The following is a 17,775-nucleotide window of genomic DNA, read 5'->3' as shown; positions in this document are numbered from 1 at the left end:
TTGCGAGTCCGCCTGCCGATGCAGGGGAACCGGGTTCGTGCCCCGGTCTGGGAAGATCCCACATGCCGCGGAGCGGCTGGGCCCGTGAGCCAAGGCCGCTGAGCCTGCGCGTCCGGAGCCTGTGCTCCGCAACGGGAGAGGCCACAACAGAGGGAGGCCCGCATACCACAAAATAAATAAATAAATAAATGAATGAATACCAGTAATATCTTTGTAGTTTTTCATTGATTATAATACAACCAGAACTAACTTACGAGGCATTAAACATCTTCATGTCCAGACTTTTTGCCAGTCTAACTAGAAGTTATTTTAAATTAAGGTGTTAACAAAGAAATGCTCCATAACTTTTGTTCTTTTTATTTTAAATTGAATAAAATGTATTAGTACTATTTCTGGAAATGATTTTATTTATGTGGATATGCATATATCCACATATATATGTCCATATATATATATATATGTCCATATATATATATAAATGTCCATATATATATATATATATATATCCAGTATATATCGGGGTGTATAATGAGTCAGATTCAGATATTGCCGGAGCTTATTATCAATATACTGTCATGGCATTAAAATTTTTCCCACATAGATTCATACAGCAAAAGCTAGAGAGAGCTACTCCAGCTGAGCGACAGATGGTATTTAATGAAATTCTGCAAGCAGCCTATCAATTAATGACAGATGTTTTTGGCAACTATGTTATACAGAAATTTTTTGAGGTAAGCACACATACATGTTTGTATATATGCTTAATGCTTAGAAAAGCTCTGAAAGTTGGGTGAGTTTATTTTCATATAAAAATATGTGAGCTTGGGAGAAAATATTTACAGATCATATGTCTGATAAAGATTTTATATCCAGAATATATGAAGAATTCCTGAAACTCAACAGCAAAAAGATAGGCTCAGTTAAAAAATGGACAAAGGGCTTGAATAGACATTTCTCCATAGGAGATATTCAGATGTGCACTAAGCACATGAAAAGAAGCTCAGCACCCTTAGTCATTAGGGAAATGCAAATCAAAACCGCAAGGAGAGTCTACTTTACATCTAGTGGGATGGCTGTAATTTAAAAAACAGAAAATAACAAATGTTGGTGAAGATGTGGAGAAATGAGAACCCTTGTACATTGTTGGTGGGAATGTAAAATGGTGCAGCCACTGTGGAAAAATTTGGCAGTTCCTCAAAAAACTAAACATAAAATTACCGTATAACCCAGCAATTCCATCCTAGGTATATACCCAAAAGGATTGAAAACAAGGACTTAAACACCAGTGTTCATTTCAGCATTGTTTATAATAGCCAAAAGGTGGAAACAATCCAGCAGATGAATGTATAAACAGAATGTGGTATATACATGCAGTAGAATATTGTTCAGCCATAAGAAGGAATGAAGCTTTGATACATGCTTACACATGGATGGAACTAAGTGAAATAAGCCAGGTACAAAAGAACATTACAGGGCTCCATTTATGTGAAATACCTAGAATAAGCAAATTCATAGAGACATAAAGTCGACTAGGGTTTCCTAGTCTTACTAGTAGACCGGTTGGGGTAAGAGGGGGAATGGGGGTTATTGCTTAATGAGTACAGTGTTTCTGTTTGGGGCAGTGGAAGATATTTGGAATCAGATTGTGGTGGTGATTGCACATGGTGAGGATATAGTCAATGCCACTGAAATAAGAATGGTTAAAATGTCATATTTTATGGTATATATTTTTTAAGTGTATGGTCTTAACATTAAATGAGAAGTTTAATACCAATCCTGATTAATATTTGAAATATATTTGAAAATATAAAGCATTAGGAGTAAGTCTTATTTGAAGCAATTAATAGTAGTACAGTCTTTATGTGGATTTGTTAGGTGTCATTTATTTTGTAATTCAGCAAATTTTTTAGTTTATAACTAAACATCTATGTTGTAGCTTGACTTAACAGATTTCTTCCACAGTCAGAATATAGTTGAGAATTATCTGGTCTGAATATATGCCTCAGAAATTCATTTATTAAAAGACAGTGGGGGTGTTTGTTCGAAATGAAGAGTGAAGATGTTTACTTAAAAAGAATAACAGGTGGTTAATATGTTAGTGAAAAGGAAATAGTAGATAGAATGACTCACCCTCTAAAAAGTGATATTATTTCAAGCATCTCTGGGTCTATCTTAATTCGCTTTTACCTCAATGCCTTCTCCCTACATACTTGTCAAATGTGATATTTTTATAAATAGATTAAATAGACTGCAAACAGTGGGTTATTCAAGTTTAACAAAGTAATATTATAGTCATTTTTATTAATTTTTTTTTTCTGTCAGTTTGGGAGTTTGGATCAAAAATTAGCCCTGGCTACTCGTATTCGTGGTCATGTTCTACCCTTAGCATTGCAGATGTATGGCTGCCGTGTTATTCAGAAAGCATTAGAGTCTATTTCATCTGACCAGCAGGTAATTGTAAGTTAAGACAAAATTTTTGTATTATTTTATCCAATTTTTAAACTTTTATCTTACAATAATCTTGGAGTGAAATGTTAAATATTTCCACAGGCTAAAATATTTTTTAAAATCTATCTCAAACAGTATGTAATTAATTGAAAGTTACACAACAGATCTTTGATCTGTCCTCTGTTCATTTTCTTCATCTTTTCATTTCTAAGTGAAAGTATTTGAGTACCTACTATATGTCAGGCAGAGTGCTAGATGGTGGGTGTTTCTGCTACCACTACTCATTTGATTTTCTGTAGTATCAGGAATACATTTTACTGTTCCCAGTGTTTATTTGGATTGCACTTATACTTCTATCATAAGAATAAATATTTTAAAACCAATTGCATTCCTATATGCCAGTTAAAAATGTATATACAGGGAATTCCCTGGTGGTCCAGTGGTTAGGACTCCTTGCTTTCACTGCTGCGGGAGTGGTTCAGTTCCTGGTCGGGGAACTAAGATCCCACAAGCCGCGCGACGTGGCCAAAAAAAAAAAAAAAAAGTATATACAAAGTTTTAAAAATTTCATTCAACAGGAAAAGTAGCCTAAAGCCTCCTCTTAACAAGATTTACAGTTCTTTAAGAGAAAAGAGAGCACATATAAATTGGGAAGTATACCATGTTCTTGGATGGAAAGGTCTAAGTATTTTAAGTAAAAAAGGGATTAGTACAGTTCCAATTATGTACTCATAGGAATTTTCTTGTAAATGATCAAAATAAATGTTTAAATTATTTTAAATAGACAAGGATATTAAGGAGAGTAGGGGATGAGGAAAATTGCTTATCCACTAGATTTTTTAAAGAAACTGTGTAGTGTCACTAATTAATTAGCATGGTTTGCGCATGAGGTAAACAACTTTTAAAATGAAATTCATAACTTCCCATAGATACTGTATATAACTGGTTTATGTATTACAATGAAATATAATAAGAGTAAAGAAAATAATTATTTCTTAAAAGGTATTGGTAATTAGTAAGTTTGGAAAGAGATTGACTTTGACTCTCAACCTACATTCATATGATAAATTCCAGAATTAAAGGCAATAATATATGTGGATGGATGGATGGATATGTATGTGTTATGTATATACATTAATCACAGCAGTGAACATCTGTGAGAAAATAGCATTGTTCCTCTTGAGGAAATCCTGAGTTTTAGAGTCATTGAAGATGTGTCACAATGGAGAGAGATTAACAGTTTGACTGTATTGGTACTTAGAACTTCTCTGCTCTTAACTCTCAGACTGGTATAGATACTTTAAAGATATTTTGGGAACAGTTCTCAGAGCTTTCTGAGATGCCCTTCCCAGGTTATAATCCTCAAGTTTGGCTTGAGTAAAATTTTCCAATTCTTTATTTGAAAAAAAAAAAATGAGGGCTTCCCTGGTGGCGCAGTGGTTGAGAATCTGCCTGCCAATGCAGGGACACGGGTTCGAGCCCTGGTCTGGGAAGATCCCACATGCCGCGGAGCAACAGGGCCTGTGAACCACAATTACTGAGCCTGCACCTGGAGCCTGTGCTCTGCAACAAGAGAGCCCGTGATAGTGAGAAGCCCGCGCTCTGCTATGAAGAGTGGCCCCTGCTCGCCACAACTAGAGAAAAACCACGCACAGAAACGAAGACCCAACGCAGCCATAAAAATAAATAAATAAATAAATAAATAAATTTTTTAAAAAACTATTTAATAAAAAAAATATTTTACGTGTCTTTAATATTTGAAAATATAAAGCATTGGGAGTAAGCTTCAGATGATTAATGGTATTACATTTCCTATTTGGATTCTTCCCCCACCCCCTCCCCACCCCGCTCTGCATGGCTTATGGGATTTTAGTTCCTTGACAAGGGATCGAACCCAGGCCCTTGACAGTGAGAGTGCAGGGTCCTAACCTCTGGACCACCAGGGAATTCCCTCCTGTTTGGATTCTTAAGTACATTTGATTTTGTAATTTAGTCCATATTTAGTTTATAACTAACATTTGTGTGATATCTTGACTTCAAGGATTCCTCTAGTTACGTCAGAATACAGTAGAGAGTTTTTTGGGTGAGAGTGTTTGGGGGATTTTTTTGGTTGCGTTGGGTCTTCGTTCCTGCGCGCGGGCTTTCTCTAGTTGCAGCAAGCAGGTGCTACTCTTTGTTGTGGTGCACAGCTTCTCATTGCAGTGGCTTCCTTTGTTGCAGAGCACGGGCTCTAGGTGTGCGGACTTCGGTAGTTGCAGCACGTGGGCTCTAGAGCGCGTGGGCTTCAGTAGTTGTGGCATGCGGGCTCCGTATTTGTGTCTCGTGGGCTCTAGAGCGCAGACTCCGTAGTTGTGGCACACAGGGTTAGTTGCTCCGTGGCATGTGGGATCTTCCCGCACCAGGGATCAAACCTGTGTCCCCTGCATTGGCAGGTGGATTCTTAACCTCTGTGCCACCAGGGAAGTCCCTGGGTGAGAGAAATTTTAAATGTGAATACCAGGAATTCCCTGGTGGTCCAGTGGTTAGGGCTCTGCACTTCCACTGCAGGGGACATGGGTTCGATCCCTGGTCGGGGAACTAAAACCCTGCATGTTGCACAGCGCAGCCAAAAAAAAAAAAAAAAATGTGAATATGTTTACACTAGGTGTACTCCATTTCTTCACAATACTATTTCCTATTGCACTAATAAGGTACACAGGTTATTGTGTGGCTACCTATATTTTTCCCTAAGGATTAAGATGTTTATTTAATGAAGTCCTACAAACTTATGAGAAAAATATTAAGATTGTTAGTTAAAAGAAAATGCACTTAGTAAATAAACCTTACTGTAAATAAGTTTAACCTTATTAATAATCAAATATAAATTGAAAGGTGTCATTTTTGCCCATTAAATGAGCAAAAATCTAAAATCTCCGAGAATCTGTCCCTGAAGAAGGTATCAGATGATAAAGGAAAGTTATATTGAGTCAGGTTCTTATTTTTTTTTTGGCCGTACCAAGCGGCTTGCGGGATCTTAGTTCCCCAACCAAGGATCAAACACAGGCCCCAGCAATGGAAGCTCGGAGTCCTAATGACTCGACTGCCAGGGAATTCCCTGAATCAAGTTCTTTGTTACAAGATTATTAAAAAGAAGAGTGAAAGTGCTCAACAATAATTTCTTCTCATAATTGAGGTATTACGTGAAAATCATATAGCCCATGTGTGCTCACTCAGCTCCTTACCTTTTTCCGGGCACTTGATAAACTCAAGGAGCCATCAGAAATAATTATTTGGGGGAATTCCCTGGCAGTCCAGTGGTTAGGACTTCTCGCTTCCACTGCAGAGGGCACAGGTTCAATCCCTGGTCGGGGAACTAAGATCCTGCATGCTGTGCGGCACAGCCAAAAAATGATAATAATTATTATTATTTTTATTTGGGGGAAGGGGTATGCTAAGTAGAGAAAACGTAGAATTCTAAAATCATTATATTAGTTGTCAGCTGAGAAGGATAAGTGGAAGATGTACACAGTGAAGATAGTAGTATATAGCAAATTGAGTATCACTAAGTTATATTTCAGCAGGTACCATTTATATTATAATCCTGTAAAATGTTTTAGTAATTCTCACCTTCAGTGGCTTCTGTTTATTACACTTTGGGGGATGGGGTGGGAATTTTAAACTTTGACGTATAAAAAATTGCAAACAAATTTTTGAGTATACTTTTGTTCCTGTCTCAGTACTTTTATGTAAAATCCTTCTGTGCTGTTTGGTGAGGTAATTTAAATGTCTTCTCTTTTGCAGAGTGAAATGGTAAAGGAGCTAGATGGTCATGTACTCAAATGTGTGAAAGATCAAAATGGAAACCATGTTGTACAAAAATGTATTGAATGTGTTCAGCCACAGTCACTACAGTTCATCATTGATGCTTTCAAAGGACAAGTAAGATTGATTTTTGGCTTCTAATTAGTTAGAATTTGAGTGTTAACTAACATATTTTTTATAAATCAAAAGATAGTACCCAGTACTTTCATACAAAAATAGGAGATAAATACTGAATGTGCATTAATTTCTGCCTCTTTCATAGAGTGAGTCAATAGATAGCTTCATTTTTTGCAGCTGAAAAATATAGAAATATGAGTTTAATTTATATTACTCTAAGAAGTAAAGACATCTACTGTTAGAATTGTAAGCCCAACAGTGTTTTCCAAATTTTCTGGGAGAGGAAGAGAAGGGAAGACTTAGGACTGTATAATAAAAGGCAAAATAAATATCAGTTAGTAATTAATAACATAATAATTAATAGCTTCTAATTACAACATGCACTACCCCTACTGCACAATCCATTCCTTGTCATTATTACATGCCTTCCATCTTCTGATTAGGTTCCTTTTGATCAAAATATCCGTTAGTGAACTTACGGTTACCGGCGGTGGGGGAAGGGATAGTTAGGGAGCGTGGGATTGACATGTACACACTGCTGTATATCAAATGGATAACCAACGAGGACCTACTGTATAACACAGGGAACTCTGCTTAATGTTATGTGGCAGCGTGGATAGGAGGGGAGTTTGGGGGAGAATGGATACATGTGTATGTATGGCTGAATCGCTTTGCTATGCACCTGAAACTATTACAACATTGTTAATCGGCTACACTCCAATATAAAACAGTAAGTTTTTTAAAAATCAGTATAAAAACAAACAAAAAGGATATCCATTAGCTCCTAAATTCAGTACCCTGCTTCCCAGCCTTTGTCACATGACAGTTGGCATATTATCAATAAATGAGAATTCCCCATTCTGTTTTAAATTAATTCAGCATGTTATCAAAAACCTGTCCTTCCAAAAATGTCACAAAATGGAAATTTATTTCTTCTAATTGTTTTAAGGTGTTTGTACTTTCAACTCATCCTTATGGCTGCAGAGTAATCCAGCGCATCCTAGAGCACTGCACTGCAGAACAGACCTTACCTATCTTAGAAGAACTTCACCAACATACAGAGCAGTTGGTACAGGTATAAACTCCCTAATATTTTGAAATGTTTATATATTTTTGAAAATATTCTGATTTTTTTAAAAGGAAATATAATTTATTGTTAACACATTATAGAAACACTCAGACAAAAGCCTGTTGTATTCTCCTGATTGTACTACTGGATTTTTAGAAAATTGATGAACATCTTTTTAAAGAATTACCATTATTCTTAAGGAAAGTAATTTTTTAATATCTGCATTTAGGATCAGTATGGCAATTATGTTATTCAGCATGTACTGGAACATGGTCGACCTGAAGACAAGAGCAAAATTGTTTCTGAAATCAGAGGAAAGGTCTTAGCCCTGAGTCAACACAAATTTGCCAGGTATTGCATTATTTTCTAATTCCAGGGGTCAAGTCTTTGAACTCTCTGGCTTTTATTAGTAAGCACAGAAATGCATATAGAATATAGCATTGGAATATAGTCTTTTTTAGTAGAAGCAAAAGGTACATAATAGAATGTTGCTTTTGTTCTTATAGAATCTACATGACAAATTGGTTTGCCCTCATATATTCCATTTTTGAAATCTGTGTTTGGAAAATTATTTCTCCCCAAGATGTGTAAATAAATGCAAATCTAATTTATTTAGTGCATGTTCATGAAAGCCTCAGACCTTATTAATGACCTACTCCCCCCCCCTTGAATTACAGTTTTAATTATTATTTAATTATAATTTTGAGGCATGTAATTAAACTTGCAGATATCCAATATGGGTTCTTCTGTGATATTAATTTCTGTTTTGAAAGTAACTGTAAGAGAATTACAAGAGAATCCTATTTTGACTCTTCTGTCTTCCAGTGCATTGAGCAAGTTCTTTTCAAAAACCAAGGAAATTTTTCTATTAAAAAATAACAAAATAATTTTTTGTGTGTGTACTTTAATTTTTTAGCAATGTAGTAGAAAAGTGTGTTACTCATGCCTCCCGTGCTGAGAGAGCATTACTGATTGATGAAGTTTGCTGCCAGAATGATGGTCCTCACAGTGCCTTATACACCATGATGAAGGACCAGTATGCCAACTATGTAGTTCAGAAGATGATTGATATGGCTGAACCTGCTCAGAGAAAGATAGTCATGCACAAGGTAAAACAGTTTGTAGCACTTAAAATAGATGATTCAATTTGTGTGACTTCAGGCTACTCATTTAACTTCCCTAGGCTTTAATTTCCTCAAAATTGTTACAACTGCAGAAAAAAATTTAAAATCAGTGGAAAACCGTTAGTAGATGTAGATATGATATACCCCTTTATTAAATTCTTAAGGTAATCAACTCAGTAAAATCACATTCATTTCTCATCTGTTTACCTACCGTTAGCATTGTTTTTCCCTTCACTATCTTATTTAGGTGTATTTGATTTGCCATAATACATTGGCTGAACATTGATTTTAAAATCTGATTAAATTTTCTCACTGACCTAGTAAATTTTCTTAAAGAGAATATTTACATCGGTTTGATTTTTTTTTTTTAATCAATTAAGCTGTTTTCTCTCTCCTCCTAGAATCAAGTGATTCTTTAAGAAATCATTAATTTCCACAGGAAAACTTACTGTTAAAAAGAACACTGGTAGTATTTTTGCCCTCTTGATTTTCTGTGTTTTTAAAAATTTAGTATTTCTGCTTAAGAATATATAACTATAACATTTTTTTCAGTCTTATTTTTAACAACTACATTATTTAATATCATATTTAGGGCATTTTGATTATTTAATAACTGTTCTTAGCAGTGTTTATATAAACATCTTTGCGTAATTGTTTTTGTAAGGTAAACCCCTAGATGTGGAATTGCTGTCACAGAGTATGTGAACATGTTACATTTTAATAGATTTCTGCCAAGTGGCTCTCTAGAAATCTTGTACAAGTTTGCACATCTATCTAGTATTTGAAAAGAGTGCCTGTTTTACTGTTATCTCATCAATACCAGTTATTATTTATAAAATCTTTGCCAGTCTGGATGGAAAGATGATGATATGATTCTTCTCATTTGCATTTTTAAAACAATTAAGGAGATATTGAACGTGTTAAATGTATTAGCTATCACACATCTGATTGCTTGCTCATGTCTTTTGCTCCATTTTGTATTGAATTTTTGTCCAGTTGCTTAGAGTTATAGAATTTTGCCCTCGTAAACCTTATAAGAATATAATAGCTCATTAGTGATACTTCTCTGCTATGTTTGGAGCCCCTCTACTGTTTGCATGTGTAATTATTCTTCCAAATCACCCAAATTTGGGGGTGCTTTTTTAAGGAATCAGAAACTAAAATAAATTAGATTTCCTAAGCAGATCATTTACTTTTCAGATTCGACCTCACATTACTACTTTGCGCAAATACACATACGGGAAGCATATACTGGCCAAGTTGGAAAAATATTATTTGAAAAATAGCCCAGATCTAGGGCCTATTGGAGGACCACCAAATGGAATGCTGTAAAGGAAAAAGAGAAGATAATGTAACCATGTGAGAGGAACGTTTCTTTTGTGAATTATCAAAACACAACTCAACTATGAATCTTCAAATTTTTTTTAAAGTGAAACTATTTATTGACTTTATTCATCCATTTGTAAATTTTTTAAGGTTCTTGTGTATATTTGGGGGTGGAGGGTGGTGAATTATAAATTATATTCAGCCCTGAGTGGAGACCTATCAGATTGGATTGCTGGCAAAGCACAGAATGCCTGTATATGATGTAACTGTATCAAAAAATGCTGTCACATATTTTGTAAATTTTTACCTTGTAAAGTCACAAAAATAGTTTTTAAAGGAAAAAGTACAGTATTCTTTTAATAAACTGGCTTGCAGTCTGGTAGGTCTACGGACCCCATAGCACAACAGGTTTATAGAAATGTATATAGAAATATAGTCCTTATGGGTTTTTTTTGTCCTTTGTGTGAAGCCTTTTATAACAGATTAACAATCAACTGCATAAATATTATTAATATTTTTAAAAGAAAGTTAAGTTGTATTTTGGTAATTCACAAACTATCATGCAAATAAAAACTTGGCAAGTAAGACAAGAATGAAATGATTTGAAATGAAAAGAACTTACATTATTTACAGTAGATGTGGTTTTAATATAAATACTGCCCCAAAATGTCTCTGGCAATGTACAGAAGTATTGTATATACTTACATATGTAATTGTTGTAAGAGGTAGAAAAAACAAAATCATGGTGACACTTCCATCCAGTTAAGTACGCTAAACGAAAAGTTAAGTTCCATTTTAACTTTTCAGTTTGGTTTGCAATGAGAAAGAGTGGAGATTTGTATATTGTTTTGCTTATAGAATTACAAGGACATGTTGAAAAAGTGTTGAGATTTATTTTGCTTTTTCATAGTAGATTCAGAAAGTAGGAACCAGATAGAGGTGAAAAGGGGCCACTGAAAAGTGAATTTGATAGCTCAACATTTAAGCATGATTACATATTCAGATAGCTTTTTTTGCTTCCTATAAATATATGCATTGTGTGTGTGTAGTAATAGATGTAAGTTTACACTTTGAAAGCAAATCTTGTTTCAATGTTTATCATAAAAAGCCTTGCTAATTTAGTAACGTTTTCTTTGGTTGTACAGGTGTACATTTGTAAACCTTAATGCTGTAAATGGAATTTGTTTTATCTCTTTGGGAAACATTTGCATTTTAGTGTACATTTATGTCCCTGCCCTCTGACCTGGCATATAGTGTTGTATAATGTAAATTTATTTCTCCAAATTAAGAGTGATTTTTTAAAAATTTTTTATCTTTATATGGTTTCAGAAGTATGAACCAGCTTTCTTTTTATTGTGAAAAACATTTTGTTTTATAACATAGCTGTTGACTCTGTTAATATGGACATGCTAGGATTTGGATCACTTTCAACAAGTCAGGGTATTGTGCATAATAGAAAGTATTGGACTGAGATATTTGGTTACCATGGAGGCCAATGCTTTTTCCATCTTATTAAATGTGATGTGACTTTTTTCTTTGTACAGAAGAGTACTGTATTTTTGAATAGCCTACTCCCAAGTAATAGCAAATCTGTATGATAACATTTTTTCAATGGACATAAGACATAACAGTAACATGATGTACATTTACAAGCGGCCTTATGTACATTTCCCAACAATCTTTTTAAGGCAAAATTGTGACCATATGTGTATAATTAAAATCGTTTTTAATCCTTTGCCTATGAAAATATTTTGGAAAAAAAACTTGCTTTGTATATTCAGTTTCTGAAAGATAAAGAAAGTGCTTTGTATTTTGTTGAAGTCAGTATTTTGTATAAAACTTTTATGTTGACCCACTTATGTTTAGTGCTAAAAATTAATGAACCATGCTATCTCTTTCAATTGAACATGTAAGGGATTTTTTTATTAGAAGTCTGCAGAAGAAAAGCAATCTTCTGAGCACAATATTGAATATAAAGGTTTTTTCACATAGCTGTTCATATCATGAACCTAAGAATAACGGCATAAAGTTTGGGGTGCCAGGCATACCTTTTCATGTTTGATGTTGAGTTAGTCTAGTTTTCTAACCCAACATTCCGTGTTGAGGCCATAAAATTTAACCACTTGCCACTGTCACGGTCCCTTCTCATAGTCATACTAGTTCATCAGCATGTCCCAGTCACAGTAACAGAGCTTTTTTCCCTCCATACAGAACTGCTCTCTGCCACTCTTCCCCACTTTGTTTTGCCAGCCTCAGAATGTCTTGGACCTGTGTTGAACTTTTGTTCCCAGTATCAGCTCATGGTTTCAGGATCAAAGTTGTCCTTGTTGCAGATTGGTGGTGACTTTCCTGGATTTGCACAGTTGAATTCCTGGTTTTCCTTTATCCTTATCGTCTGTTCACACAGGCAAATTATTTCTGCAAGTTTAGAAAGTCCTAGAGAATGGCACATTGGGAAACTGAACAATTGTCTTGGGTTCCTGATGTTCTCATGTATCCCAGTGTTGACAACCAATCTTCCCAGTATTTTAGGGTTTATTTTATTTTCTAGAAATTTTGCAGTCTGCTATTTTTGGTGCCCACCTCTCTAATTCCACCTTTTAATAAATTGGCATGGAGTTTTGGTATAATCTGAAAATGACATTTCAGAATAAACTGAATTGGGCAGAACCACTTAGGCTTTACTCTTGGGTGTCTTGATATGGATTGTTTCTGGACCAGTTTGTCTTAAGTCCTGGCTCTTATTGGTTCATATGAAATAATGTTATCTTCACTTCTTTGTATATTATGTATAAATTAGAAAATGAAAAATGTGTGAATAACATTGTATGAAATAAACCTGGTCTTGTGTTTTTCTCTAGATAAAGTACCCCTCTGTACCTCAATTACAGTTCCATTGACCATTCAGGTTTACTCTGATTTTAAGGAAAACAAAAATATCTTTATCACATGGATGCTAGTCTAGGGCCACTGATTACACTGATGGTATTAATTCTGTCTTTTAATATTCATAATCTAATTACATAGCGTGATTACACACCTCATATGATGAAACTTTAAGCCTGTTTCCTTACTGATAAAATGATACTGATAAAATGATGGTTTTTGAGGATCAAATTAAATCACATATCTTTACCCACACGTGTTTGTTTCCTTTCCACATGCACTTCAGGAGACTAAGTACAGTTTGGGTTCAGGCATGGATTTAAAGTTAACCTCACTATTTACAAACCTTGTGAACTTGGGTGTGTTGTCTCAGCCTCAGTGCCTTCATCTTTACTATGAGAGGGAACTATTTTTAAATCCATGGTTTTAAGAATTGAGAATATATATAAAAAGATACCTAGAACCTAATTCTCAACCGCTGCTAATACTGTTTCCATTTTCCTGTCCCTTCTATAGCTAATTTTTTTAAATCTATACAGATAATTCAGTAGAATCCAAAATGGTGATCTTATAAAACTAAATGGGAAAAGGAGTTTTCATCATACACATTGTTTATCCTCCATTTTAATTTTATCCCGGTTTGGTTCTATTCCAAACAAAACCCCTGTTGGAGTTGTTTGCTTGTGCCACTTGTAGTGATAAAGTTAAAGATCTTAAAAAGGAAATAAATGTCATGTCCTCCCACCCTAGCTTATCAACTTCAGAAAAGTAGTTCCCTAAAGTGACCTGGGTAGTGTTCTATAATATTTGCCCTAATGACTGGTTTCTCAGAAGGGGGTGGGCGAGTAGGGGAAGGCAGAGAAAGCCCTAAGGAGCAGCATTCACTGTCTGCCTTACCCATCTAACTGGAAAGCACTGGATTAACATATCTGATGGGATTTGGATGCTACAGACATTTAGTAAATTCATCTCTAGACAGAGGTGAGAAGGAGTAGTGCGCACTTGGAAGAGGCTGCAGTGGGCCTCTGGAAGGCCCTGCCGAGGGAGGAGGAGTGGGTCAGGCCCAGGTTGGGCCCTGAGGCTTGTGGTCTGTGTGGTAACCCTTTAGGCCTTTAAGTTACCTATCTGTAAAGTAGGAATTTTATCCTGACTTCCCACAGAACCTCAGATCGGAGAGTAATTTTGATGCTAAGAACCTTACAACTACAGGATGGATCCTGTGGGAAGCTCAAAATTAGGTTGAATATTTGTTGAACTTTATTACCTCCACATCCCGTAGATAATTTCTTGTTTATGTTCCAGTCATACAACTTTTTTTCCTAAATATTTACCAGGAACTTAAATGAAATAGCTCTGTATTCTATTTGATAGTTTAAGAAAGAAATTGGCTACCTTAAGATTCAAATTTTCCTGGGCATCATTACCATGTAATGCTTCAGTGTGGATTCTGGAACTAGGCTGCCCAGGTTCCTTTAGTTTTACATTGTTAGGCAAGCACTTTTATCTTTTAAGCCTTAATTTCCTCATGTGTAGGCGAGGGAAGAAATACCCGCCTCCTAAAATTGTGAGGATTAAATGAAAATATATGTGACATGCAGGGGCAGGGAGTAGTCAGGGCCTCCTGTTACAGTTAACTGAAAAGGGGTTTTTTGTTTTTAATTTGCCTGCATACAGCCTCAAAACATTTGGCTTGGAGCTTATGTTTCTGCAAATGAGCTCTCGATTCAAGCTGCAGATGAATCACTAAGTAGGAAAACTGAAGATATGAGTAAGGAACTTTACAGCATTTTAATTCTTTTTCTTGGTACAGTTAGTCTTTTTTTTTCTTGGTACTAATATAGGTAACAGTAGCTTTGCCCTGATGTGTGTGGCTGCCAGTATGGAGGCAACGCAAGGAAATCAAAGGTAATGTGGTGGGAAAATTCTCTCTCTCACAAACACACACCTAGGAAAGCATATTAGAGGCTCAGAAGCCACTGAGGTTTTTGGTCTCTGCCATTCCTCACAGCCATCCCTTGCATCATTTTCACTGAGTAGTTTGGGAGCCCTTGGTTCTGGGATTATGCTTCAGTAAAAAGAGTGGTCTGCCAATATATTGATTTTTTTTTTTTAATTTATTTATTTTACTATTTTTGGCTGTCTTGTGTCTTCGTTGCTGCATGCAGGCTTTCTCTAGTTGAGGCGGGCGGGGGCTACTCTTCGTTGCCGTGCGCAGGCCTCTCACTGCGGTGGCTTCTCGTTGCAGAGCACGGGCTCTAGGTGCGCGGCTTCAGTAGCTGTGGCTCGAGGCTCTAGAGCGCGGGCTCAGTAGTTGTGGCTCACGGGCTCTAGAGCGCGGGCTCAGTAGTTGTGGTGCACGGGCTTAGTTGCTCCGCGGCATGTGGGATCTTCCTGGACCAGGGCTCAAACCCGTCTCCCCTTCATTGGCAGGCAGATTCTCAACCACTGTGCCACCAGGGAAGCCCTATATTGATGTTTTGCTGAGTGTAAGATTAAAGAGTTGCTTTGGATCATTAGTGGGTATCTGCTTGCTTTCAGAGGTGAGCTCTAGTGATAGCCAAGTGAGGAAAAGCGTTCTGTATGGGTCCATCCAACTGATGTGACTTGAAGCCACAGTAACACTCCTCAGTAATTTCTGCCAATTTGGCTTATTATAGCAAGGAAAAGCATTTAATTGAGGCAAATAATGCCTGTTGGCCTTCTAAATCAATCCCTCTGGCATCTGCCTGCACAATGTTAAGACAAGCTGAAGTCTCCTCAAAGTAGGTATTTAGAAATCAGAAACGCAGAGGGTCTCACCCAACTCCTGATACCAATCACAGAATTCAGCCTTCAGAGTCTGCCCGGTAACTCCTCATGGACATGGCCGTCTGACTTCCTAGGCACGTCAAGGGCTGCGTGAGAAGATTGTGATTTTCCCACCTCAGCAGACATTTTAGAAGCAGTGCTGGTGCCCATGCAGTTGAGTAGGAGGTTCCCTTCAAGTTCAGGACCAGGTCTTTACTGTGTATCCAGAACCTAGGTCACGGCCAGGCAGGGCTTACGGAAAGAATGGTAAACAGTGGAGAAGAATACACCACTCACCTATTCCGTGATCAAGTAAGATCATGCTGAGAAAACATGTCCCATTTATTGTTTGGAAAGAGAGTAAGCCTGAGAAAAAATTAGTTTCTATCTCAATAGCTTTAAATCTAGACAGAAATCAAGATTTCAAAGATAAATACTGGTGAAAAGCACAGCACTGGATGCAGTGCCTTGGGCTGGGAAGGGGAAGGAGAGGTGAATAGACTTACACTAGGATGAGTAGGAGGACCTGGGAGGTTGGGGTTGAGGCTGTGGCATCAGCTACCATGTTTTCTTACAGTTTGTTTGTTTTTGTTTTTTGCGGTACGCGGGCCTCTAACTGTTGTGGCCTCTCCCGTCGCGGAGCACAGGCTCCGGACGCGCAGGCTCAGCGGCCACGGCTCACGGGCCCAGCTGCTCCGCGGCATGTGGGATCTTCCCAGACCGGGGCACGAACCCGCGTCCCCTGCATCGGCAGGCGGACTCAACCACTGCGCCACCAGGGAAGCCCTCTTTACAGTTGTATTTGATGAGCACCTCAAAGAATGAGGTCCTTGAAGAAATGCTGTGGTTAACAGTAGGAAATCGTCATAAATTCTTGAGCAGGTAGTGACAAGTGCAGTGCTGGAAAGGACGCACCTACATGATGGGCAAAGCATCAGAAGTAGGGAGAAACTGGAGGGAGGGTGAAGTTAGTTCTGCGAGTTACAGAGCTAAAGAATTCCCATTACAACTGCCAACTCCCATCTCGCCTCAGTCTCACCCAGGCCTTTCATGAGAAGGAGGCTTGAAAAGTCGGGGTCTCAACACCTGGTGGGCGCATCTTACACCAAAGGTTAGGAGGAAAGCATGTGGATCACCCAGAGGAGAGGAGGGATGTTTGGGAGCCCTCCCTGCCCCTGTTTCTTTGAAACTCAGTTCTGAAATTATACAGGGCACATTCATTGAATGGAATGCAGTAGGATTCGCTGAATAGAATTTAAAAAGGAGGCTGAAAGTATATCTTAGAAATATATCTATTACTAGAAAGATATCTTAGGAATCTTTAAAATGCTGTTCATTCTTAATAACTCCTAGGTAAAAGACCTAATCTAGTCTGGAATAAACTATTTGGGCTAACTTCAAAATTAATTACAATTAGAGTGCTATACAAAACCTGGGGGATTCGAGCCAAAGCCTATTCAGAGAAAATGCTTAGCAAAAAATACCTGAAGATAATTTAATAATTTAGTAAAATAAAATAATTACCAAAAAAATAAGTAGAAGGAATTAATAAACCCCACATAAAAGAACAGAGTCAGTTAAAAACAATAATGAATTAGACATGCTTTTGGCAAATTTGAGTTATGAAAAAGCTGGAAGATGCAAACATTAGTAATCAGATATAAAATTATTTTTTTAATTATAGGAGACCACTTATATTAAAAGTCTACCTGTAAATTAAAAATCAAATGAAATGGATAATTCTCTAGGGCAATATAAAGTTCAAGAATTGATTCAAGAGAAAGACAAATATGATACCACTTATATGTAGAATCTAAAAAGTAATGCAAATGAATTGAGATACAAAACAGAAACGGACTCACAGACATAGGAAACAAACTTATGGTTACTAAAGGGGAAAGGGAGCGGGGGATGGATAAATTAGGAATATGGGATTAACAGATACAAAGTACTATGCATAAAATAGATAAGCAATAAGGATTTACTGTATAGCACAGGAAATAGTATCTTGTAATAACCTATAATGGAAAAGAATCTGAAATATATATATATACGTATATGTGTATATGTGTGTGTGTATATATATATATATACATATATATATCTGAATCACTTTGCTAACTAACACAATTTTGTAAATCAACTATACTTCAATTAAAATTGATTCAAGAAGAGTAGAAAACTTGAACAGACCAATAATCATAAAAGAAATTAAGA

At 36.6% G+C, this 17,775-nt stretch overlaps 1 protein-coding gene across 8 annotated transcripts in view; it reads left to right on the top strand.

Annotated features, from left to right (window-relative positions):
- Positions 1-13,017, top strand: part of PUM2 (pumilio RNA binding family member 2) — a 92,886-nt gene extending 79,869 nt beyond the window's left edge. For 5 of the 8 annotated variants that reach the window (XM_024119009.3, XM_024119005.3, XM_028497122.2 and 2 more), the window contains 7 exons: positions 602-731; positions 2,323-2,457; positions 6,229-6,366; positions 7,316-7,441; positions 7,665-7,786; positions 8,352-8,544; positions 9,760-13,017. In XM_024119009.3, the coding sequence (XP_023974777.1) occupies positions 602-731; positions 2,323-2,457; positions 6,229-6,366; positions 7,316-7,441; positions 7,665-7,786; positions 8,352-8,544; positions 9,760-9,891 (976 nt within the window). In that variant the 3' untranslated portion in view covers positions 9,892-13,017. The remainder of the gene's footprint in view (positions 1-601; positions 732-2,322; positions 2,458-6,228; positions 6,367-7,315; positions 7,442-7,664; positions 7,787-8,351; positions 8,545-9,759) is intronic. The other 3 variants (XM_024119010.3, XM_024119007.3, XM_024119008.3) reach the window with 2 other exon arrangements.
- Positions 13,018-17,775: the final 4,758 nt, after the last annotated feature.

The sequence above is a fragment of the Physeter macrocephalus genome, chromosome 12 (genome assembly GCF_002837175.3).
Source record: "Physeter macrocephalus isolate SW-GA chromosome 12, ASM283717v5, whole genome shotgun sequence".
Lineage (NCBI taxonomy): Eukaryota > Metazoa > Chordata > Mammalia > Artiodactyla > Physeteridae > Physeter > Physeter macrocephalus.
Note: the sequence above shows the minus strand (reverse complement) of the source record. Positions and strands in the feature narration are given on the sequence as shown.